Source organism: Drosophila arizonae, chromosome 3 (genome assembly GCF_054131065.1).
Source record: "Drosophila arizonae isolate 15081-1271.41 chromosome 3, UAZ_ARI_1.0, whole genome shotgun sequence".
NCBI lineage: Eukaryota > Metazoa > Arthropoda > Insecta > Diptera > Drosophilidae > Drosophila > Drosophila arizonae.
In genome coordinates, this window is record NC_142923.1 from 17560891 (window position 1) to 17575878 (window position 14988).

A 14988-nucleotide genomic window follows, 5' to 3' on the forward strand; every position below is an offset into this window, starting at 1 on the left:
TTAAATAAATTAAAATTTTTGCTTTCGCAATATATATTTAAAATCTATTCATACATTATTTCATTTTAATTTTATAAATAGAGTATAGAAAACATACTCATTATTTTTATATTTTTTATACTCATTTATTTATTTTGAGAAATGCATTTTGCGTTTCTTGTATTTAAAAAAAAAAACTTTCCTTTATGTTTATATTTTTGGAAATATGATTTGACAAATCTTAAAGATTAGAAACTCAATATTTTCCAACTCGAAATTAATCAGGAATGCGTCATTCGTCCAACATCTAAAATATTTTGGACATGTTGTTTGCTGTCAATCTGTTTTGCCACTTGATGATTTTAATTACTGGATTTAATATTATTACCGTTTTTTTCTTTTCGCTAGTATATTTTAAATTATTGTTTTTTGTTGTTGTCAATTAATTCGAAAGTCGTGGGTGTTATCAATTGGTTATCAATGGTTCATTTGAAGTATGTCTGGGCACTTTCCGGTTGTCAACAAGGGATCTCTCTCTCGTGGTCAATCACTTCTCAATCTTTCTATTTCGAAAAAAATAATAATAATTCAAATCTGGTAAAGAGATGGAAAAAAACAAATCAAAGAAAGAACTGTACTTGTTTACAAAAATTTCAATTCAATTTAATTCAGTTTAATTCCTTTGATTATACTCCAGAAAAAATGCAAATATCGAAAATGTAATACTCTTTCAAATGAGACACGTTGGGTTGTGATTGGAAAAGGTTTTCATATTTTGTATAAAGAGTTTTGAAAGCTAACAAGCTTAACGTGGAATTGAGAATACCCTTTGCTAGAGTAGATCGTTTAGCTTTTTAATAAGCCATTAAAAAATGTTATTAAAAAAATTCATATATATACATACACACACATGTGAGGCATTAGGAAACTACCCAAGAATATAATATATATTATTAATAATATAGATTTGAGAGGCGCGGCCGCGATAAGCCTTGTGACGTGTCGTGGTACACGCGCGTGTGCTTCCATATGATCTTGGAGGAGCTTGACTTGGCTTTGAAAGTCCATTGGAAATAATAATAAATTTATCAGCTGATATTGAATAAAAAAAAAAACGAAGGTTGAAAATCTGCCTGAATTACATAAGGGGCAACATCATGCATAGAGAACGTGAAAACACGATCAATAAAATGCTAATCAATCATAATAAGTGATATACCAAAAAAAAAAAAAAAATAATAATAATAATAAATAATAATAATACTAAAATTATAGCTTAGCCACTCAATAAATAATCATCGAAACACGCGTCGCAATTAAAATGCAAACTAAATGGAGCGTAAGCCGATTGAGAATTACAACAAACGAGACGTGCCGCTCCGCGCCCCTCTAGGGGAGAGCGTTAGAAATTGACATCATTTAATAACGGTCAAGAATCAAACACTTGACGACGACGACGACGACGACGCCGGCGTCGATGCCGATGCCGATGACAAAGACGCTGAAGTTCGAACTTTGGACCTGCTCGAGGCACAGATCCAACCGATTTAAACGATGTGACGACGACATCGCTCTAGTGTTGCATCGCAGCGGGCAGGCGGACAGCACTCACGTTTTGTATGAGCTCGACATGCAACAGCTGGCTCGAACGTGCTGGAGCGTGTGCTCAAACGCACATGTTGCGAACGGACGGCCACCGCCGCGCAGATCCAAATTCATCGTTGGGGGAAAGCCAGCGCCAGCGCCAGCAGCAACAACAACAACCACAGCACAATTAACATTTTCTTATCAGATCAGAATTTCCAAACTCTCCCGCTCTCGCTCTCTCTATCGCTCACTCTCGTTCTCTCGTTGCTTGAGTAATTGAAAATTGCGCATCATTTAATGTGCCTGGCTTTGATATCGCTGTTATCAGACAACAGCACAACAATACGCACTATCTCTCTCTGTCGCTCTCTAGCTCTCTCTCTCTCTCGATCACCTTCTTTTGAAGCTCGCACAAGTCCAGGCCAGAACCGGACCGAACCTAGGCAAGCAGCGCCGCAGCAGAGGCGGCCACAGCAGCCTTTGCGGTTGCTACTTGCCCAGCATCGAATTATTCATACGCAGACGGTCTGACTGCACGGATCGAGCCAAAATAAAAAACAGAGGTGCCAAAGAATTGATGGACAAAGGAATAAAAAAAAAGTGTTAAATATTATTCTTAAAACAATCTAACAACAAACTAAAAAGAGTTGAACATAATCAAAAATAAAAATATTTTTTCAAATATTATACATGTATATATTTATATATGTACTATATACAGCTGATTGGGAGAAGTGCAAAAAGTTCACATGGTGAAATAGCTAATTAATAACAATGAATATTTTGTGAAAATGATTTGCACAATCAATAAATAGCCAATCAAATAAACATTATAAATAAACAACAACAACGTACCCAAATTGAAATAGCCTATAAATAATTAATTTAAAAGAAATACATATAACTATAAAGGATTGCCCAAAGAGGTGAGTTATATAAGTTCTTTTTCGATTTTTGTTCATTTAATTATAAAAGCATGCTAAATAAATTTTAACAAATGGCCCACAAAGCTTAAGACTTGACAGCTCACTTTTTTATTTAGTATTTTAATTTTTTTTTTTTTTTCGGCTAAATGTATAAAAATCACATGCTAACCACTTTGGCGTGTGCTGGAGATTAAAAAAATATAAAAATATACGGATATATATAGATAAATATAATATGTAAAGAGTACATAGATACTTAAAAAAGCTGAGTGATAAATAGAAAACTGTGGGAAATACATAATATAAATTTGAAAATGAAAAATTCAAGTTATATTGCAACTATATTTATATAAAGTGTATCTGCACTTTATATAGAAAGTATATTATAAATAATAATTGCTTGATTTTTTTAAGACATTTTTTAGATTTTCAACTTTCTGTTTTTGTTTCTTTTTAATTAATTTATTTTATAAGAAACATTTTCATATCAAGTCAAGAATCTCTCATTAACATGCAAATTCTAATAGATTAGCGTAGCCTGATTGATTGATTGATTGATGAGTGTGCAACACTGAGACAGCATCGCCATTTTGAATTTACCACCACCACCACCACCATGATGGCGAACATAACCTCAAACAACCTTCAGCGTATTTGGGCAAACGTGTGCAAAAAGAAAAAGATGGGAGTGAAAGAGAAAGAGATAACCAAAAATGTGGGGCTTATATAAGATTTATTGCCATGATTTATTTGAGATGCGAAATGACACAGAAATTCTTTAGAAAAAGTATTTCGCTGCCTATAAACCTGCAAATCGGAGCAATCTGCCATCGTGTGCGATTCCAAAGTTCACACTGAGGCATGCTCCAATACGCTGATCACAGTACAGCGCGCATTTAGCTACAGATCAAGAGCAACAGAAATACAGAAAGTGAACGAGTAGGTGAGTGAGAGAGAGAGAGAGAGAGAGAGAGAGAGAGATAGAGAGAGACTGAGGGTTAAGATTAATTCACCAAAAATGAAATACACACAAAAATTGTCAAGTCAAAACAGAAAGTGCATTCAACTGCAGCTCTGCTGGCGTTGGGGGTATCAAAGCGCTTAATGATATGGTTGGCGCCCAGGCGCATGGAAAACCCCCAGAAGTTGGCGTTGCCAATCTTCAGTTGTACTTTGCACCCAGCGTGCAGCGTAACTCTACTTCCAACTTCTGCTGATGCGCTCTCTCACTCTCCCCTGCTCCCTCTGCGTATATGTAAGTGTTTGAGTGTGTGTGTGTGTGTGAGGTGCGTCGACTGCATCACGTTTTGCTTGCGTGTTCAATGACGTCGTTGACTCCAACTTGTTTGACTGCGTCGCAGCGCCCAACGCTGCTCCATTTAATGACTGTGTCGAATCAACTTGTAACCTTCTTCAGCGCTGTCGCTGTCGCTGCCTCTGCCTCTGCCTCTGCCTCAGCTGCTGTCGCTGTTTCAGCCTCAGCTTGATCCGTTCGCACGCCTCTGATTGGCAGCTCATTTGCAACTTGTTTGATTTGACCTGTTTGGTACCCTTTCCGATCATTATCGTGCTGGATTGTTACGTCAAATGGGGCAGGGCGCACGTCACGTGTTGCTCGCTATTAACGTTAATGCTGTAATCGACGTCAGTTTTAACTGTGGAAAAACACTTAGAGATCATCATTAAATATGAGCCGATCACAATTCAGTTTGATTTGATGGCTTGTAATAATTTACAAAGATCTTGGTTTTCATATCTTTAGCATACTTTTGGGTTGTGATAATAGTTTGATAAACTATTGATAAGTAGGCAACAAGATATTGTAATCAATATTATAAAATGGAATTATAAACATAAATTAAATTGTAGAACAAATCTGAATTTATCCAATTTAAAATATTTTTGTTTTTTTTTTTGTATATATATATTTTGGCTTACTTATACATATATAGAATACGATCTTGAGCTTATTAGCTGACCTCTTACTATCTCTCCCTCTCTCTTTCTGTCTATGCTGAGATAACATAAAATGATATCTTTGCTGATTTCTTATATTTTTGCCATGTCTCACGTTCACTTTTCTTAACTTGGCTGATGAAATTTATATCGGAAAAAAGTCGACTCGAACACACATTTTTCTTTCAATATGTTGTATATATGTGTAAGTATGTGTATATTTACATATTTAGCGTAACAAGGTCAATTAATTCGAACTGGATCATTAGCTATGCGCCTGTTGCTGTTTCCGTTTCTTAATCGCAGCATAATCAGTTTGATTAGCTCAGCTCTCGGTGCAAAGCGATTAAGCATCAATCATACAGGCAATTATAATACAGTTATGTTTGTACATATATGCATATGAGTAGCGTTGACTTGAGCAATTATGATATACATACATACATGCATACATACATACACACATACATACATTAAATATTTATACAGAGCGTAGTATGTGACATATTCCATGTGGGCATCATAAAAATAATCTGAATATTTTTTATTCATTTCTTTTCTTTTTGTTGCGAATTGAGCATTTCGGCGCTTATCAGCCTCGTTAACTGATTGACACACATGTTGATGGACAATCAAAGCGTGGCTGATTGAATGCGCAAAAATTTACGTATTGGGCAAGGCAACAGGTGCAAAAATGACCAAAAATCAAATCAAATTAAACGGAACCAAAATAAATTAACTACACAATTTATGCAGATTGATTTTCTTTTTGTGTCGGTCTTTTGCACAGCTGCTGCTGCGTCCGCGTCTGCGTCCACGTCCACGTCGACGTCGCAGTCGACGGCTTCTTAAGCTGATGCAATGAGACAGAATATTTGCATATGAATTTGTCTTGTCTGCCGCCGTGGTACGCGCGCATAGAGAGCAGGGGGGCTGTTCACCAGAAGGGGCTGCGGCTAGGCTGGCTGTGGGAAAAACGAAACGAGCAACCGAACGTACGAGCGATCGCCCGAACGAACGTTCGTGCCGCATTCGTGTGCCGGCTCGAATAAGCTCGTGTCATACGAAGCGGTGAACGACAGCGCCTCGACTGCGCGCTCTCTCTCTCCCTCCCTCTTACGTTCGTTCGCTGTTCGACAGCGATCAATCACAACTGCAGCGAAGACATAAATTCTTCTACTAATCAGACGGGCGGCTCATTCATTCACAACTCGTTTGCACTGTCGTTTGGCAAAGTCTAGCAGCAGTAATAAGCACTAAAATCAGCAAAACGAAAAAAAAAAAAAAATAAAATACAATTTGCGCTGATTTTCATTTCGTATTTCGTGCTTCGTGTGTTTCTTGTGCTTCGTGTGTTTCGTGTCCGGGTTCGCAGCTTGTCTTGACCCCGGCTGGTTCCACTATAAACTGATTCTCTGGCTACGTGACGAAGTCAATCAAATTATAAATTAATGTGCTCTAACGGTACGTGTGGTCCATATTCTCAATTAATTAATTGCCTGATCAATGCGGCGTATACGTGATGCTGCGCTTCACTCACCTACGTCTCATCCAATTCAGTTTAATCACCTTCGACTTCGCCTTTGCTGCAGGCGCAATTTATTAATTATACTTTTATTAGCAATTTTTGCGCAGTTTCCGAGCGGCGACGATAATGTCAATTAAATATATATGTATATTTTTTTAATTTGTTTTTTTTTTTTTTTTTTTTTTTTATATAAATAAAAATTCACCTGCACTTTGCCGCGTGGCTGATTGGAAAATGGGTTTCTTATGCCATGAAAAACTGATGTAATTTTAATAGAATAATGACATGCTGGCAATATAATTGAACTTATAATTGGGGTTTTTCTATAGCTCTAGAATTATCTATAGTTTTTAGATTTCATTAGGATTAAAGGATTTACAAAAATATTAAATAACCCTATGAGTTTTAATTTTAATATTATCTAATTTTTATTTAATTTCGATTATTCTTTCATTTGATATATATGATTTTCTATTTCATTTAATTTTTAATCACTTGCATTAATTTTAAAAAAACTTTTTTTTTAAAGTATAAAAACATTTTCTAAACGTATTTCTTCTACTTCTCTCTACTTGCAGTTAAAAAAAATTCAATTTGACTTCAATCTAAAATCTACACTATGCTGCAGCATAGATTAAAATAATCAAAGGATATAACGGAAATATTGCAACAAAAATTGACATTAATTAATAGTTACACAAAGTGCAACAACAAGTTAACAAAACGGCAACAATTAGTGCGCAACGCTGCAAATCTATGAGTTTTGTAAGCCAAAGGACTACGAACATTGAGTTTCAATTGCTGCCGAACAGATAACAATTAAGAAAAGTGTGTGTTTTTTTAAGGCCAATTAGCGCGTTTCGTTTCGATTCGAGTCAAGTTTTGCTGAAGAATAAAGTCAAAGAGATGGCCAAGTACTATATGACCCTGGCTCTGCTCCTCTGCCTGGCCTTGGAGAACAACAACATCTATGCGCGCTCACATCCCAGCGGCTCGGACGAGGCGGGCAGCCTGCCCCTGGTGCGCGCTCATCCCCATTCGAGGCATCAGCCGCATCAGCACTCGCAGCAGCTGCAGCATCAACACGTTCAGCAGCTGCAGCAGCATCATACACGCCAGCAGCGCGATCGTCAGCCGAAACGCATAGCGCCGGATCCGACCAGCGAGGAGGAGGAACTGAATCAGCTGCACTACGAGCAGCGACTGAGGCGACATCTGCGCAGGCAGCGGGAGCATCAGCTGGAGCAGGAGCGCAGCTATCATCGCGTCTCTGCCACACAGCTGAAAACCAGTCCCAATCTGTGGCAGCTGCTCAGCCAGGGCTATCAGTTCGACGACAAGGAGGAGCAACAGGACCAAGCTCAGGACCAAAACCAGGACCTCCCCGAGCTGTTTCCGCCCATGTTCAATGACGCGCCCGCTGATGACCTGATGCAGCATGAGGATTCACAGGATTACATTCGCAACGAGCTGCAGCAGAGCCTGGCCGAGCCACCGCCGCCAATTGTGCTGGAGGATTCCGCTTCGGCTCATAGTGCCAGCAGCCATACGAACGGCACCGCCTCGCGAGGCTGTCCCAAGTGCGAGAGCAATCGCCAGGTGGAGCACATCACGGAGGAGGAGTTGCGTCGCCTTCGCATCGAATTTGTGAAGCAGCAAATTCTCGAGAAGCTGCGCCTCAAGGAGAGCCCCAATGTGTCCGCCGTTGAGCTGCCACGCCCCATTTTCGAGGGAGTCACTCTGCAGAATTCAGAAGAGTCCACTAAGAACAAGGACTACGATGATTATTATGCGCGCACCAATCAGAAATTTATACTCCTCCAAAGAGGTAAGTCCAAAAACCAGGCTACAATAATCTTTTTTTTATATGTGAATTTTTGAGAGCGAAATTGAGAATACTACAGAGAGTTGAGAAATTGAAAGTACAGAAATCCTCATTTCTGTAAGGGAATATGGAAAATATAGATGGCAGATTTTACTAAATAGAGATTTAAGAAAGACTTTTGTAGACTGTAGAGAATAGAGTGTAGAGATTACAGATACGGAATAGGGAATAGAGAATAGAAAATAGGTAGTAAGGAATATGAAATAGGGGCTAGAGAAAAGGTAATAGGGAATACGGAATTGGGACTCTATATTCCTATATTATATGATAGATAATATAGAGAATAGAGAATATAGAAAATAAGGTATAGAGAGTAGAGAGTAGAGAGTAGAGAGTAGAGAGTATCACTATAGTATGATTCATTATACATTAATATTGGAATATTGCTAATCAATTCTATTTTCCTAATTATAGAAGAAACCGAATGCCGTCGCCTGGGCGCACATCCCTCGATGTGCTTTAGCTTTAAGATCGACGATATGGATTCAGACGGCTTCGATGTGAGCAGCGCAGTGCTGTGGCTCTACAAGAACAAGCAGAACTTCTCCAAGTCTAGCAACGGGAGCCAGTCGAACGGGCACCAGCAGAAGCAACAGACCCTGGTCGTATCCGAGGTGGAGCAGCAGCTCGACACAAAATATTTGCCCTTGGCCAAGACCATAGCCATACAGTCGGTGGATGTGCAAGGTAAGCGAGAGAATTCGATTCGAATTCGAGATTGAAATCGAAATCGAAATCTATAGAATAAGTGGACTAGAATAATGCGATAAGTGCTTGGCCCATTAGCAACTGTTTTCGTTGAGCTGTTGGTCGAAAGATCAGCGATAGCAGCTCTGTTTGTACGGGCCACTGTGCGCTATCCGGGATTTGTGGGGGTGAATAACTTTTTGGCTACGAAATCAAAATATTTTTTGTGAAAGCCACAAACTGAACTTTAGTCTCCCTAGAATTTTACCAGTTGTCGATAAGCTAAGGTGAGCCAAGAACAACAACAAATATTTGCATATACACAAATATTATAAAAAAGGCAATTAACATTGGTGACTCAAGAAAAAAACAAATGCTGAGCTAGCTCTCATGAAAGCACAGTTGCGAGGTATTAGATTTTGTGATAGCCCCTGTGGAAATAACAGTTTACAATGTTTTAATGGGCTGTTAAGTTACAGCTGTTAAAAACAGCAAAAGAAGAGGTTCAAGTGAACTTAAGAGAAAGCTGTTAGGTAGTGCTCTATAGAAAATTACGAAATGGTATACTAATACATCTATTTCCTTTCTACAATTGCATTACAGATGAATGGATGAAAATCAACATTGAGTGGCCAATCAAGCGCTGGTTTGGCAATCACGACCTCAGCCATCTGATACAGATCACCTGCGAATCGTGTGACATTGCGAGCATGGAGGAGATCATCTCGGTGAACAAGAACTACAGACCGTTCATCATGATCGACACGCAGAATCGACGCAGTAAATCGCGACAGAAACGCAATATCAACTGCTCGAGCGGCGTCACCGAATGCTGTCGGGAGAAGCTCTATATATCATTCGCCGACATCGGCTGGGACAACTGGATATTGCAGCCAAAGGGCTACGATGCCTACTTCTGCCGCGGCTCCTGCAGCTCCGTGGCGAGCGTTGCTCAAGCAGCATCGCATCACAGCTCATTGCTGGTAGGTTTCAAATTGTGATTGCAATATTGAAATTGAAATATTTATTTGATTTCTGTTTTTGGTTTCGCTTACAGAAAATCCTTTCAACAAATGGTACACGCAAACCGCTGGATCTGATACCCTGCTGTACCGCCAAACAGTATTCCTCGTTGCAGTTGGTCGTGCTGGACTCCAACAACTCAGCGACAATCAAGACCTTGCCTAATATGGTCGTTGAGTCATGCGGCTGCAGATAGTTACCAAGCAAAGGCTACTCTAATTCCCTCTCTATCTAACTATATATAGGTTCACTTCAAAATGAACAGACAATTAATAGTAGTTCACACACACACACACACACACACACACACACACATACACATCGTAGTTTATTTGTAATTTAAATTCATTTTTCAATTCATCGGCATTCGTCGTAATTTAAATAATTTAAACACGCTGCCATTAGTCGTAGTCGCAATTAGTTAATTTGAGTTGAAGCTGTAAGCATATGTACTTAAGCGCTCGAACTATGCCTAATCATACACTAATTATATTTAATTAGCCAATAGTTACATGCATCAATCGTCAATCAGTCAATCATCGAGAGTTCATCTAATATTACTGTCAGTTAGCTGTACTTACTTTTGTCTAATGTATTTTTGTTTTGTTTTTTTCTTAAGCAATTGGAAAAGATTAGTAAAATAAATAAAAGAGCGCAGTCTTTGAATGATCAAAGATTTAATAAATTTAGAGAGAAACTATTGGTTTTTTAATATGCAAAGCTCCCATACACAGAGAGCCCTTGACATCTTTGAAGACATTGAAATATTGGCAGGTGCTCTAAGCGCTAAGATGAAATTTATATTTTGGAAATAATCAACTTTGTATTAAGATCTAAATGTAGATCTACAAGATTTTTTATTTAATTCTTCAATATGTCTAATTTTCTGTATATTATATTTATGTACATGATTCAATAATTTAATCTGTATGGTTTCTCTACAATTATTAACAACATATAGTTTTAAACGAAACTGAAGAAAACTATTTAAATTTATCAAAATTGCATACTTTTAGCCAGCTTTTGTTAAAATTACAGAAAAAGTTGCAGTATTTGTCAACAGCCAGCGCTTTACAGTTCTTTTATACATTTTCTGTAGCATGATTTAGGGCTGAAACATACAAGGAAACTAATACATGACATCAGAATGCATAAGTAAGTAAGAAAACTGATGAATGGAAATGAGTAGCAGAGTGAAAAATATTAATTAGTAGTGGATTAACATAGGCGAAGACATTTTTATTAACAGTAAATTAACATTATTCGTTCTTTTAATTTTTCTTTAATAAATTAATTAAATTTAATCTTATATCTATCATATCCAGATTTTCCATTTTAAATGGGATATCAGTAAGCGTTTACAAAAGCGCCACCTGTAGCAAAGTAGCGTAAACTTAACATACATTGCAGCCCTAATTTAGCTCACATTCGCAAGGTGTCACTACGTAGCATTACACATACGCCCTGCGCATCAATGTACTAATATTTTGGGCATCAATTAATATAATCTATCAAATTATTAGACTAAAATTATTTAAACATTTCATATTTTATTGAGCAACAATATTGCAAATTAGATATAAAGCAACTAAATAAATATTTCATATGCCAACTAGCGCCATCTATTGTTGATATGCACGGCAAACACATTGAAGTCATTTTCATAAGAGCATTGTAGTTCTACTCACGGCCACAAGGTGGCGTTACGAGCCATTGCGCATACGCCCTGTTCGGCAATTGGCATTGCAATCAAATATATCAATTCAAATGGAAATAAAAAACATCGCCAATGCGATACGAAATCCGTTATGCTGCCAGAGCCAGCGGATAGCTTGACGTAATCTATAGCAGCCATCTCTTTCGCACGCTTTTTACTAATTTCATGTTTTTTTCGGCTCGGCTGGGAACAAAAAAGTCGAGCGACAATTCGACAATTTCGCCGGCGCTTGGTGGGCGTAGAGCAGGAAATGGTCGATTTGTGTGCCATTTATAAAGCGCAACGAACAGAGATCTCTGATGTGAATGCGAATGAGAATACCTATGCCTACATGAATAAGATAGATGTATCGAAATATATACATATGTATATACCCATGTGCATGGTAAAGGCTATAAAAAAAACCCGTTGCATAAGTCAGGCAGATGCAACGACTAAAATAGTACCTATAAAACTATTTTAGGCAATTAATGGCTATCAATAGCATTGGCTACAGTTTGAATAATACACTGAGAGAAAAACTTTATACCCAATACGAGTTTTATCTAAACTTGCCAGCTTTAATTGGGCAGTAAAATAAAGGCAAGAGCTGACCTCTCAATTTAGCGCATCTTAATTTTTGATTGCCTTAATTTTCTACATTTATATTATTAAATTTCTCAGAGTGTACTTTAAGTAGCCTGCACAGCCATTCATAAAACTCAATTCAATCAATAAGAGCGTGAGTAAAGCGCAATTTCCATAGCCATTGCACTTATCTCTGAATGCCTCATTATTGTCATTTGACACAAATTGCTTTTGTTTCTCTAGAGAATCGCTTGGAGACTCTGTGAGAAATGTTTGATTGATTCGGCCATTTCTGGTATCAGGTCAGATGAAAAATTGTACATATTTTATGCAATTGCAACTTTTATAAATATATACAGAAAATAAAAATAATAATCAATAAAAGTAACATGAATATCTTGACCAGAGTGGGTAGACTTTCATATTGAATTGAATCGCTTGCCAATTAATTTCATGTATTAATTGTAAACGAAACTCTGCAGATTATTAGTCTTTGTTTCATTCCTTAGCTGAACTGGAGCAGCTCTGCATTGGTATCAAATATTGTTTCTATCACAAAAGCAAAAGCATATTAAGCAATAAATAACAGTAAAACGTAAATCATATATATTCAATAATATACATAAAAAAAAAAAAATAAATTAGTTGCATGTGAAAGCCAACTGAAAGCCACCTTGAAGGAGAGTTTTCTACTCTATAACACGGTTTTTTAAAGATAATTTATACAGATTATTTGCCAATAGGCATGCTAATAATGATAATGATACAAATTAGGCAAAAACGTGATCTTTTTGCGTAGGTTCTTCATCAATAAGACTCGATGACGTTTGTTCTCACTCTGTGATAATTTTGAGCATCGCCAATGGGATGGCGTAGCAACAGACAGTCTAGCTTATGTTCTAGTCTATGAGTCATGGACTGACTGCAGATAATTTTACTGCTTAAGAAGGCAATTTACAGGCTCTATTGATTGCAGTTAAGGATAGCCAGCGCTATCAATAAATTATATTACGTCAACAGCGTCTCTGTCAAAGTCAAAGGACTTTAAACTTAACATAAGCCATTATATAAATGTAAATCTATATTTGTTTATGTATTGAAATATGTCACCGAAGAAACTTGAGTCGACTAAATCAGATATTCGTTAATAATAATCCAAACAGAGGGCTCAATAGAAACACCACTGTAAATAAACAAAGCTAACATCGATGCCAAGTCGCGCTGTCAACACAAACTTTTCTCGCAAATGAAATATTAAACAGGAATTTATAAAATACATATATACAAATACATGCACAAATCCATATACAAATACATACATAGATGTATGATATAGCTGATGCGTAAGTAAATCGATTTCAAGGCCAGAATATTCCCAAGCCCAGCAGGCAAGGCAAATGTACATTATTTATTGTTATTATTATTGCTATAATTCTTGTTGCGGGACATTGCTTTTCAGGCGCTGGCTCATCCAAATACAAACACAGCTATGTATGTATCTATGTATCTATGTTTTACTGAAATTCTAAGCGCACTAATTAGACTATGAAATGAGATACTTGAGTTAGATATACGGCTATTGCTTCTGTTCATTTGCAGTCGGCAGCGGCGATGGCTGCGGCTCAATTGAATGCTGAGACCATATACTATATACTTGATATACTTTAGGCGAGGCTGCCAGAAAGGCGAATACAAACTAAATCATAATAGTAATAGCCTGTAAGAGCAATCGGGCATAACCGACTGCATAATGCACATTCTCATTGCATAAAAAGCTAAATTGGAGGAGCTGTATCCCTTGACAAAGTCTATCTGCAGAAAGCGTCTTCCTCTAAAGTAGGCCTACCTGAGAAGAGCGACATTTATCTATAAAAGAAGACCATCTGTGGAAAAGACAGAGGAGGTGTATTTGCAGAGAAAGTCTCTCAGTGGACTGCCTATAGAGTAGAGCTGTATGTAGAGCAAGTCTATAGAAGACATCAAAATTATAATAGATATACTCTTTTCATTCGCGAGCGAGCGTAATAATAATAATATTAGTAGTAAGAGCAACAAATTGAGCTTGGCTACAGTCGAAGGCAATCACCGTTGCTTTTTAGAAACTGTAAAGTGCGCTCAGTGTCAAAGGAAATCATATTTCATCTGGCAATTAGATCCGATGAACTGTAAATCTTTTCCATTTTAATTACTTGACTTCGTTTCAGGTTGCTCATGAATTTTTGTATATTCTCCGAGCAGATATATATGTATAAACTATATATATATACTTGTATATCACTGAGCATAATCAGTGTCTCCAAATTCAATTAGGCAAAATTGTGTCACGCGCGTTTTTTGCCACGTCTCATTGGACTGTGGAGTATTATTCCTATATAGAATGTTGGACTAATAAGGTATATTCTAATAAGCATCTGTCTGCGTCTCTTGTTTGCTGCTTAACTGTATATAATGAAATAAATGGTTGCCTTAGTTTAACTCTTAGCTAATTGACATTGAACTCAACTATGCATACGAATTTACTGCTAACAGAGCTGGAGAGTTCCATTAGATGAATTACTATTCCCTTGTATACTTTAAATATGTATATTAAATGATTTGCAGACGTGCATATTTGCAGATTCTTAAAGGATCTAAGTATGGGTCAAAAAATGGCTTAGGTGCCTTAAATGGAGGCGAATCTGAGTTCTGCTTAAATTAAATTTATTTTAATCATTCTATATATATTTTTTATAAATGGTTGTATATACGAGGTCTGTTCAAAGACTATACCGAATATTGATTTTTCGCGATCTACGCATATTTGAATTTCGATTCTACCTTCGTTCTGCCTTTTAATCACTGTTTTCCTAAAATTTTCTGATTTTCAATTGATTTAATTTGTAAATAAGAAAATTATTAGTAAATATATATGTATATGTATATATCGTTATATATACATTATATAACTAAGTATTGTGAATGATCTAAATGCAAATGTAAATCTGAATGTATCTTGATTAAGACCGACACTTGTTGTTGCTGTCGCACTTGTTGTTATTGTTGTTTTCAACACGTCGCACAATTTTGCATATGAGACGTTGGCAGCGACGCCAACGTCAACGCCGACGCCGACGCTGGCGTCGCAACGGCAGCA

The 14988-nt window shown here is 37.2% G+C and overlaps 1 protein-coding gene and 1 long non-coding RNA gene across 3 annotated transcripts in view; one reads left to right on the top strand and one right to left on the bottom strand.

The window, feature by feature from the left end:
- Nucleotides 1–14988, bottom strand: part of LOC149269804 (uncharacterized) — a 42487-nt gene that overhangs the window by 12493 nt on the left and 15006 nt on the right. The window lies entirely within an intron of this gene.
- Nucleotides 1997–10268, top strand: daw (activin beta chain dawdle). 2 transcript variants are annotated; one of them, XM_089464428.1, is made up of 5 exons: nt 1997–2492; nt 6555–7804; nt 8276–8548; nt 9152–9531; nt 9606–10268. In XM_089464428.1, exons 2-5 carry the CDS (start codon nt 6883–6885, stop codon nt 9765–9767), a joined length of 1737 nt encoding a protein of 578 aa, XP_089320554.1. In that variant the 5' UTR covers nt 1997–2492; nt 6555–6882; the 3' UTR covers nt 9768–10268. The 2 variants fall into 2 exon arrangements, with proteins under 2 accessions (XP_089320554.1, XP_017858908.1); XM_018003419.2 differs by lacking the exon at nt 1997–2492 and adding an exon at nt 5625–5912.

What these genes read in the sequence shown, in the direction of transcription:
- daw (XM_089464428.1), top strand. Translation starts at nt 6,883, where the DNA reads ATGGCCAAGTACTATATGACCCTGGCTCTGCTCCTCTGCCTGGCCTTG. An exon ending in ATTTATACTCCTCCAAAGAG is followed by an intron (nt 7,805 to 8,275) that starts GTAAGTCCAAAA and finishes TCCTAATTATAG; the next exon opens with AAGAAACCGAATGCCGTCGC. An exon ending in CGCATCACAGCTCATTGCTG is followed by an intron (nt 9,532 to 9,605) that starts GTAGGTTTCAAA and finishes TTTCGCTTACAG; the next exon opens with AAAATCCTTTCAACAAATGG.